Raw genomic sequence first — 10,998 nt, forward strand, 5'->3', positions numbered from 1 at the left:
AGGCCCTGAGCACTTCCAAAAGATTTATCTGTTGTACTTTTGTCCAAGTCGGTCAGAGGTTAAAGACACTTAGTACCTTACAGGACGAACTTCGCATGTCCATTAAACGAGTTAAAGAATGCAAGAATTTGATTCCAAGAACTACTGGGAACAGCTATGCAAAAGCTTCCCAGGGAGGTCTTTTGAAAATGGCATACCTAATGTAATAACCTGTATATTAGGCATATGCATCTAGGTCAAACATCAAAGCTGCACATTTAAAAAAATAACAAGATTCCATTTGTGACTCAAATATCCTTATCTAATGAATGTAAAGAATTAAGCATCCAGTATTAGAAGCAGAGGTTTTTCTATGTCTCCTGTAGGCTGAATAAATATTTAATAGCATGTTTGATTGCAATTATAGACTTTTTTTTTGCTTATCATGCAGTTAAGCACAGTCAACCAAACCACCACCATTTTGGCTCTTAAAACATATGAACAGTTGTTAATATCATTATTGATTATCAGTTAGCTTTGCTTTCCACTTTCTCCTCCTCCTTCTCTTTTCAGGAGGAAAAAAAGGAATTCTTCTATTAAGACCTATAAATTAACAGAACTGGAAGGAAACTAAGTCTTTATAGACTTATAGACAGCTGGATTTGGACGCTTTTCGGGTCTCTTTCCATGTGGCCCCTCTCCTCCCTTTGCAATGGGAGGACCGCTGGTTTAAGGAGCCACATGGCCAGCAGGAACCTTCCAGCCCACGATGACATCCACACAAATGAATTTGAGTTAACTTCAGCTGACAGCTGAAGGGGAGGAAAAAAAAGGAAAGCAAATTGCTCTTTGACTAGTAGATATTCAAGATGTTGCACGTATAGCAAAAGACATTTTCCTTTCTTTGCAGGTTTCTGCGTATCTTGAGCAGCAGACAGAAGGCAAGGTTCATTAGCAAGGTAGTGGACTTTATTCCTCTAGTTCCCCTGTACTGTTCCAATTCTGGAGATTTTTAAGTAATGCTGTTTTATGACAATAACATGATTTCTAAGTTTATCAAGTCAAGTTGAAGACAACAGCTTTAGAAGTGCAACAAGAGGAACAGTAAGTGCTATCAGTGAAATAAAGACTTGCAATATCATCATTGGTATTTACATGGTTTGCTAAGAATTTCCACATTAAGTTACTGTAGCAAATACAAACCCCAAAAGTTTTCAGGCGGTGTAAGGGGCATTTTGAGTCCAAGGGATGCTAGCTGAAGAAATATATTTAGAACATTTTATTCCTTCACAAAGTAATTTCAGAACCATGAAAAGTATCTATCCCTAAAGCCATACATCTAGTAGGCCTATTGCTCTAGGTTAAAACATTTGGGGGGGAAAAAAATGAAGGAGAACATTCATTTGATGAAAATAATTTGGTTGGAAGGGCAGTACAGATTTCTGGTACAGTCCAATACTGACAAATGCCTAGCAAGATAAGCTTAACCAGCCAAATCTGTCCTGTTGCCCAAGACAGTACCAGTACCCCAACATGACATTTGGGTGAAAAAAAAGCTGTAACACTATGGTACAATCTCCAGTCTATACTTCTCCTCCAACTGCCACTTTATATTTTCACAAATTATTACTTGGGAGCAAGCAGCTACACTTCCAAAACCTGCATGGCTTTGTTTTAAGTCTAGTTCCAACAACTTCCTACAAACCTACGAAACAGCCATCACAATAATGCAAACTTACATAACAGAACCTGTTAAAATGTGTTAATGAAACTCTGTTGACTAGCTGGCTTCTTTGCAATGGCAGCTCCCACTGGAAGTTAAAAATTTAAAGGCTAAGAATTTATTTTTTCTTTCTTTTCAAAGGACAGAAATGAGATTGAAAATCATCTAAAAATAGCAGAGAATTTTCAAGTGTCAGCTGTAACGGAAAGAGGAATGGCTGTCTCTCCTTACAGAGCCAGGATGGATGGAGTGAGCTTGTGATTCAGGATCAAGAGATAGCTTACACACAAACTGTAGATGGTAGAAAATAATTTACTAATTTTAGTAATATTCCAGAACAATCTACAGCAACTTGAAATCCAATGAAATTGTACTTTGTTTTAAAGTGGTTAATGTAAATTCTTATATACCTTGCCTGCCAGAAGGAAAAGTAAAGTACATATTGTGAAATAACTGCAAAAAGAGTTTTAAACAACCCATTCAAATCATGCATCCTCCTCATGACAGAAGATGAATATAAATTATGTGTCTTTGACTTTGTTTTGTCTTTTCCATCAATCTTTCTCCCCTAAAAGCCACAGTGTCAAGGCTTTTATTTAAAGAAGCTCTCTCGCATTTAAATAGTCCCTCACCTGCCTCTGAAGATTTACTGATGTAAACGGGAAGAAGGAAGAAGAGAGCTCAGATTTTTAATTTGTAGGGTACCTGTTTACATTGCAGCACCTATATTTTAGGTAGCCAAAGAGAGAAACATAAATGAAAGACTCTGCAGATGATGATCACCAAACGCAGCAGAAGCCATGGTGTCCCTCCAATATCACAGGACATCGGATTTCAACGCTCATCTTTCCCATGTTCTAGAATAAAGCTCCACTCCTGCCATGCTCACTTCAACTCTTGCAGGATATAAATGTCTTAAGGTCTACTGAAACTGTTACTTCACCCTACAGTGCTTATATGGGGCTTAAACTGGCAGAGCTGCAACACTTCACAACCAGACTGTCAAGTACCACCTTGATTTACTTGTTAATTAGCATCAGGACACACAATAAATTGAAACTGGAGCCCACACTGTTAAACAAAGTATATGGTTAGAGTCAGTCTCCATCCCATGCAAAGCAGAGAATCTTACATAGATACTAAACATGCTTATAAATTATTTTTCACTGTGTGCAGTCAAATTAGCCCACAAGCACATTATCAAAAACTCGAGTCTCAAAAGCCAACATCCAAGTTTCCCTTGAATAATAATAAAAACAGCTTACGTGTGAATATTTTTTAATTGAGATACTTCTTCTACCTGGTCTTGCACAAATAAAACCAAGAGCAATTCAACAGATCTTCCTCAAAATTTGGAGAAATTGTGACCTTCCTGCAGAGGTCACAAAACCTACCTGGCAGTAAAGCTGATCAGTACTAATGCACAAATACATAGCTTTACTTTCAGAAAAAGTTATGTCACTGCATCATGTAAAATATTTGGAAAGCTCAATAATCACTAGCTTTTCCTACAAAGTTCTTTCTTTTGTTTATAGCTATGAAACACTTCTTCACCATGTGAAGACTTGACAAAAATCAGGTTGAGCAACTATATTCACTATTTACCTCCTTTTTGCTATTACATGGTAAAATTACAGATCACGTCAAAATGCTAAATCAACGTAGAATTTACTACTTCCTGGCAATATGCCTTCATGCAAATTACCTCTAATTATAATTCTTTATCTGTGACTGAATACTTTTCATTTTTTAAGTACAGGAGTGAAGTCAACCTGTGTATGATATTTTCAGTCTCACGCTTGAAAATAAGATCATGAACCACTACCTCAATAAAAACAGCTAATATGTCAGATTATGTAAAATTGATAAACTGACTAGTCACTATAATTTTCTGTCTCAGTCAGCACTCAGAATTTTGTTTTGTGGGAAAGTGGAAATACATACACATGCTTACTTCATTACCACCTTAAAAAAATTTGGCATTTGTTCTACCTATCAATTGTTGCCTGACCATCAGATTAGCATCAGAACACATGAAATCCAGAATTACAATGCCTGTCACAAACGAGTTCAATAAATATAAAAAGCCAGTAATCTAAAGATTTGCCTTTATTGAACATGAAGAAACTAGAGGTTGAATGGGAAGACCTGCACAGCAGCTGGCAAGACACAAGACAAGCACCCTAATCTCCTGCACTCACCCCCAAAACACCCACTAGTTAGAGACTAAAACTGCTCTTAGGCAAGCCACAGAGCAGAGTTGAATCTGTGCAGAGCTCTCTGCAGAGCTCTCCTGTTGGCACAAGCACAAGCCTTCTAGATTTACACTATGCCCAGCAGGCTGGGCTCAAAAAGCTAAGGATAACTTTCATCGTATCTTTCATCTACCTATGAACTTCCAGAAGCACATGACAGCTACAGGTCCTCTGCGCCCAGGTCTGGTAAAAGACAGAAAGACAGGGCAGGCAGGGAAGACTTCTCTGCTGTCAGGGTGTAATCATGGTCTCCCCCCAGTCGGCCACAGAGGGGAGGAAGGGAAGAAAAATTCAATGACTTATCTCTTCATAACCTTACCTGAGACTTTTGTCTTTCAGGAACACCCACACTGTGGTTCCCTGTAACCCAAACCTGAAGAAGCAGCAGAGTGTCAAGTCACCAGGCAGAGCTGTATCCCATGGTCTGCCAAGGGAAGAGCATCCCACAGGTCACAGGTTGCCACCACGTAAAGAGCTAGGCTATTTATGGAGAAATAATAGCCTTAAATTACATTAAAAGGTTTCAATGTCGAGCAAAACAGTGACTTTTATAACTGATTTGCTTTATTAAAAAAATGTTTAAAAGTAAACCAGATATTAAAAGAAACATGGAGAACAGTGAAAGACCATACAGTAAGCTGCAGACCTTTGATAGGCTTTATCAGGAAAGGCCACCAGCTGCCACAGGTGAACTGGTGGATTTTCACACAGTAAGCGCTGTGAAAGCTGACCTTCCCTCTGAAGCCACCAACAACTGTTTGGTTAGCCAGGTGACAGAGTGCACAAGATCCACTTACGCTTTTTCCATGATGAAGCAAACAACAAAATCAGAGAGAAAAGTGTCTCTGTACCTTCAAGGGCTTCTAACAGAAATTCAGCAATAAAGCCATTCCTTGAGGCAAACTGAACAAGGAGGTGTCATGCAGCAAAAAGTTCAGGAATTATTTTAACAGGAACTTCAATAATAATGACTTTTATTAGAGTATCAGCATACATACAAATGCCCCAAATGAAATCTTGGTTCTGCTGTGCTATGCTCTATAAACACACAGAAAGCATTCTTGCCCCAACATGCTTATGTATTTTGAGCATTCAAAAAAAGATGCCGGTGACCCTGGTATTTCTGGAAGAGTTGCTGGCTGGCTGGCAAATAGCAATATTGCGACCTCCCAAGTAACAAGAATGAGAAATGCAAACAACGAAGAAGAACAGAGCAAACCAAAAATATTTCCATAAGCAGAACTTTCTATATCCCAGGAAGAGATCTCTGACTCCAGAGCTCAGAAAGGACACATTAACATGTATTATGTGACTCTCAGTATCTCAGTCTTCAATAAATTTATTTGCTAGAAAGGTCAGCAAGAAAACAGAGTGAATTGTCTCAAATCCTATGGCAAAATTATTATGGAAGATATAATTGAACTGATGTCTAGGGTTTATCTGTGGACCTCAAAAAATCACCACAACATTGCTCTCCTGCGCTCCCTTCACATCCAAGGGGATCAGGTGCTGTGAAAACAGATGGCCTAAGCAATCTTAAAACAAACAACAGTCAGACACAGGCAGAAATATTTTAAGGTCATCTATGGCTTGCTTGCTTTGTTCATTTGTTTTATACACCATCTACTTAATTCAGAAGTCAGAAACAGGAGGGAACATACCAGGGCCCCACTTCTTCCAATAAGAAGCCAAGGAAGCAAAGGAGGAAGCAAAGATATTTCCATCCTAAGAGTTCAGTGAACCATAAAACAGCACAGGGAAACAGAAATTTACTTTTGCCTCATTTATTCCAAAAACCGAGGAGCAGCACCAGGACAACTCAGGGTACATCCACATTAGTATTTCAAATGGAACGAGGAGCACGGTTTTGAAGCAGTTTGCCCAATTCACTCCTACATGCCCTGCTTTGGTGCACACTGTAGAGTAGTACCTGGATTCCTTCTGGGTGAACCGAACCAAGAGGCTCACTCCCGGAGCACGCTTGATGTGCTCCAGCCACAGAGGTACTTTCGTTGAAAGACCCATTCCAGAACTACTCTTAGGTAGAAGTCCTGAAACGTGCATAACGTGGACACTGAGTCCTCGGCACCCCCCATTTTGCTCTATAAAGAGTTTACTTGATCATGTTGACTTAGCTTCAGAAAAATAGCTATGACTACTGTGGCAGCTCAGACAGTTAAGAGATAATATACTAGACATACAACATAAAAAATAGGATATCATTAAGATACCAAAGGAAGCTGAGAAGTGAAGTACCAGTAAGGAAACAAAGCTTATGGCTGTTATCTCTGCAGCACTTTCATACTTGAAAAGAGTACGACGTATCACATAACTGAACAACCACAACAAACTTCCTCTTCTCTATCACTACTATCAACAAATTCTCAGGGAAAATAGTAAAGCAAAGCTTCCTAACAGCACCTCCGTTCACAAAACTGAGCAGGTGCTTGGCAGAGGACAATTAATTAAGAGGTGAAATCTCAGTTTACTCTATTAAATCTCAGAGCTGCTCCTTAACAAAACCCTCCCCTGCAGCAGGCTCTAGACGCCAGCCTGTGGCACTGCTGTTAGATTGCTTTTATCATTGCCTTTTTTTTTTTTCTCCCCAATGCCATTTACCTATCAGCCAAGTAATATGACTGCAGAACAAAGTACTGAGGAAACAGGAAAAACGGGCAACTCCACAGCACCCACCATGTGCCCCTGAAGGTCTGGGCATGGGAGGGAAAGGGACTACGTGCCACAGACTTGCGGATAAAGGCAGTCACGGCAGAGGTCTGCTTGGTTTAAAAGTACACACAGACTCTGATTTCTGGAACTATATAAGACTGATAAGAAATGGAAGCTAATTACAGTTCCATGACAAAATACAGAAGGGAAAGGGGGGAAAAAAACCCAACCCAACCATATTCCTCCTTAAAGTAATTCTTACCACATGCTGCAGTTGCTTTCATAGCTCGGTTTTCAGGGCAAGAAAAGACCATTAAAATGTCAGTCCACAAAGCATACTTCATCTTATCTAGACTGCATGTCAGTTTGTTCATCTGTAGTGCCCTGGCTAAAGCAGGACCTGTGAAAGGCATTCAGAGCTGTAAAATCCAAACCACTGTACTGACAAGACACAATAGCCTACGCCCTCTTGCAATAAATGTAACCAAGGTCAGAACAGAGGTCTGAGAAAGACCATGAAAAAAACACTCCTGGCATGGGGTATCATTACTCTAGACAGTGCTCTTGTGATCTCCTAGAAAATATAAACAAATAAATAAAAACATTTAAGAGCAGTACCATCAGTCTCCACAAGTAAGTTCATGTCATTTTGTGATTAATGATACCAAGTATGGTTATAAATTTAGCAAAAATGCTTCATTTCATTTGTTGCTACAACACAACCTTTATACTGCATCTGGCTGTAAAGGTAGATGGAAGTGGGAAATATCGCAGGGTTGTTTGTCTACGACCTGTTCAATTTATTTTCACCAGATTCAGCTTAGAGGAATGGAGAGATTATGTCTGACCCTTTTTTCTTGAAAGCACACTTCCACTGAAATACATCAGTGTCAACAGTTTTCAAAGAAATTAACTGAATTTGTATTTTTAGAACCTAAACAGAAAGCCAAAGCCCAGGGACACACATCTGCTTCAGTTCTATGGCTTCCAGCCACCAATGTCACTGTCGATATTTTTCCTCCCCGTAAGCCTCTCATTTCAGCCCCATTGCCACATGCATGCGGACAGCTAGCTCACCAAAAATAAGTATTTGTGTCACATCAAAATAAGCACCTGCCACAGGCAAGCGGCCTGCCATTACTGCTTCCACCACTGTTTTGCAATCTCTCCCCCCGCCGTCCTTACTCACTGACCTTTCTACAACCATCCTGGCCTCGTTTTGTATTTGTTGCAACAAATATCTCCTTCCTCCATCACAACGCTGTCCTATGACTCCTTCAGTTTCTTCCACTCTGTTTTCCATGCTTACTTTATAAAAATGGGTACATTTCTAAACAGAACAAATAAACTGCCATAGCATAAAAGGGTTTGCAACATATTCCACTCCCATTTTGATTCATCTGCTCCCCACCTTGGGCTACAAGCACTGCAGACAACCATACCTCCCCAAGACAAAGGCATAGCACTAAAGAGACACAGCTTTTACTAAAGAGACAGTTAAACCCTCAGCATGTACGATCCTCCTGCGTGAGCTTCTAAGTGCTGCTAGAAAGCAGTCAGGGTTTCATTTCAAAATGAATACTCTGTAGAAAAATGAAAATCAGACCCTTAGCCAAGCCATAAGGGGAACCAAAGGATCCCTCATTTTCTTTTCCGAAAGGCAAATTTGCAGTTTCATCCCCAAATCCTTAGAGCTGCAGAAACAAGAGCATCTGCCAGCTCACTGAACCACCTGAGTAACTTTTTCCAGCCTAACTTCAAACTGTAACAACTTGCTATATCAAACTGCCAAATCTACAGTGCTCATTTCTTTCTGTGAATCCAGCTGTCATTTTTCCCAAATGCCTTCGCAGTCCCAACTCTCCCAATGCCAAAAAAAACTTTTCACAGATATACATAATTTTGCAAAACACATATGCTCTATGTATGGCACATGAAGTCAATTAACAAGTTTACTTACTGAATTAAAGGATGACACACAACAGTAAAACAAAAACCTCTTGCAGACAGCAAACACATTAACCTTCTCCTCCCTACGATGCGATACTCTCACAAGGAGCGCTACGGAGTTTTGAAGCCTGAGTACATTTTTAGTATCCCAGAAGATCTTTCACACTTATCTCCATGGCATCTTTTATTCTGTAATTCCCATGGTGTTTCTGATCACCAGCATGCAGAGTTAAATGTAAAATGCGTTCAATTTGCAAGTCAGCAAGGATAAAACATGCGCTAGGGAAAATACGTTCCCTCATAAAAGAAAAAAAAAAAAAAAGACTGAGCACAAAAAAAAAAAAAGCACGTACCTTTTAACTGGTCAGCTACCACACTCTGACCAACTCGTTCAATCACCTTTCCATCCTCCATTTCATAACGGTCATCCAAATATTTCGCAGTAGCTTCTGAAATATGGACTTTTCCAGCCACCCCGAGCTGCTCCATCAGATTGGCCAAATTGACATCATTGGACCACACATCGAACTTGAATCTCCTCATTCCCAAAATGCCACACAGGACTGTCCCGGTATGAACACCGACTCTCATGTTCACCATTTCTTTTTTCTCTTGGCAAAACTGCTCAATGGCTTTAATCATACCTAAGCCCATCTCAATGCAGCAGTAAGCATGGTCTGCCCGGGGTTCTGGGCAGCCAGCTACACAGTAATAACAGTCTCCCAAAGTGCTTATCTTCTCGCATTTAGTGTCCTCGCACAGACGGTCGAAACGTCCAAAGAGGTCATTCAGGAGTCCCACCAGAGCGTGGGCAGATTTATTGGCACTCATTTTCGTGAAGCCAACAATATCTGCAAACAAAATGCTCACTTGCTCTATCTGCTGCATTTTAAAAGGACGGAATATTATGGGGGTTTTCTGTATGGAGGGCTTCTTCTTCCTGTTTTTGGGGCTTGAGGTGGAATGACGTTTGACAGAGTTTTCACTTTCATCATCCCCCTGCTTCATTAAGTCATCAGCTATTATTCTTGGCATAACAGAATGAATCATCCTCTCTTTCAGGGCTTTTTCCACTTCCAAGTCTTTTCCATGCATGATGGATTGCCCCACTTTCAGGAATGTGCTTCTCGACCTGACTTCAGACATGATAAATAAATGAATACCGATGGCGTGGATGCAGATGTGCAGGAAGGCTTTACTCAACACCTCCCAGTAAACTGCACCGGCTCCGAGAGGTATAAAACAGTTCTCATCGCGGAAGTGATAACCAAAGGTCTCGAAGAGGACCGAGTATGACAGTCCCAGAAACAAGCTTAAATACAAGGGTAAGTGCATCACCGTGTAAAGCAACAAGAGCACTTCAATACACATAGAAAAACTGCCTACTTGAGAAAGACAAGTCTCTGCGGGATCTGCCGGGGGAGTCCGATTGGACATGTCACCACTTCCTGAGCTAGGTTTCAGAGCCTGGAACTGCAGAGCGAGAGTCAAAGCAAAAACCAGGAGAGTGAGTATCAGCGAAGTCCATACGTAATGGCGGGCATAAGTCTTAGTGAAAGTGAACGCAAAAAACGCTACACATACCAAAAGGAAGCACAGAGCCGGCACCATGAAAACGATCTGTTTCTCTCTCATGTGTATGCCGAAGTAGATGCCCCAGAGAAGGCAGGCCACGCCAATGTAGAAGAGGGCATAGCGAAACCTGCGCTGGGTCTGCGGGAAGCACCTCTCCATGCAAGCCTCCTCCAGGTTGTTGGAGTCAAACTTGGGGTTCCACCACTTGGAAGAGGCCCTCTCGAAGAGCTGCGGCAGCTTCTTCTGCCGGCGGAGGCCGGGGCCGCTGCCACCACCTCCGCCGGCTCGGCGGGTGCCCCCCGACTCCCCCGAGCTGCAGCTGGAGGAGATGCTGTACTTGCAGTGCTTGGAAGAGGAGCAGCCCTGGTGCTGCTTGGGGTTGATTTTCACCGTCACGCTGTTGCTGTCCCCGCTGGAGTCGCAGCTCACCTCGGTGCTGTGGTGATGCAGCAGCTGCTGGTGCGGTGGGGAAGCCATGTTGTCAATTCCTCCTGAAGAGCCCGCTCAGGAGTTGGGTCTCTCGGGCTGGGAAAGCCACCGGGCTCCTCGGAGAGTCGCCTCTAGTCTCCTCCCGCCGCCGCCGCCGCCGCCTGCGCGGAGGGGCGGCCGGGCAGCGCCGCGGCGCTCCGCCGCTCGCCGGGCTCGGCACACAGGGCGCTGGGGCGCGGGCAGCCCCGCATATTCCCCTCGCCTCGCACGCCTCCGCCGGCCGGGCAGGGCCGGGGCTGCCGCCCGCCGCGGGGGGGGGGGGGCGGGCGGCCACTCGCTCAGTCCCGCGGGGGGGACGCCGGGCCCCCGCCGGGAGGGGACCGCTCCTCCATGTCGGCTGCAGCTGGCCACCGCTTC

General features: G+C 42.6%; 1 protein-coding gene across 6 annotated transcripts in view; it reads right to left on the reverse strand.

Moving 5' to 3' along the window:
* The window catches only part of ADCY9 (adenylate cyclase 9), a 99,524-nt gene extending 88,696 nt beyond the window's left edge, over positions 1-10,828 (reverse strand). For 5 of the 6 annotated variants that reach the window (XR_008232864.1, XR_008232863.1, XR_008232862.1 and 2 more), the window contains exon 1: positions 8,931-10,828. Coding sequence is in view for 3 of the 6 variants with exons in the window: in XM_052773087.1 (XP_052629047.1) it covers positions 8,931-10,629 (1,699 nt within the window). In the remaining 3 variants the exon portion in view is untranslated. The remainder of the gene's footprint in view (positions 1-8,930) is intronic. The other variant, XM_052773088.1, reaches the window with a different exon arrangement.
* Between the last annotated feature and the right edge of the window lie 170 nt (positions 10,829-10,998).

Source organism: Harpia harpyja, chromosome 21 (assembly GCF_026419915.1).
Source record: "Harpia harpyja isolate bHarHar1 chromosome 21, bHarHar1 primary haplotype, whole genome shotgun sequence".
Taxonomy (NCBI): domain Eukaryota; kingdom Metazoa; phylum Chordata; class Aves; order Accipitriformes; family Accipitridae; genus Harpia; species Harpia harpyja.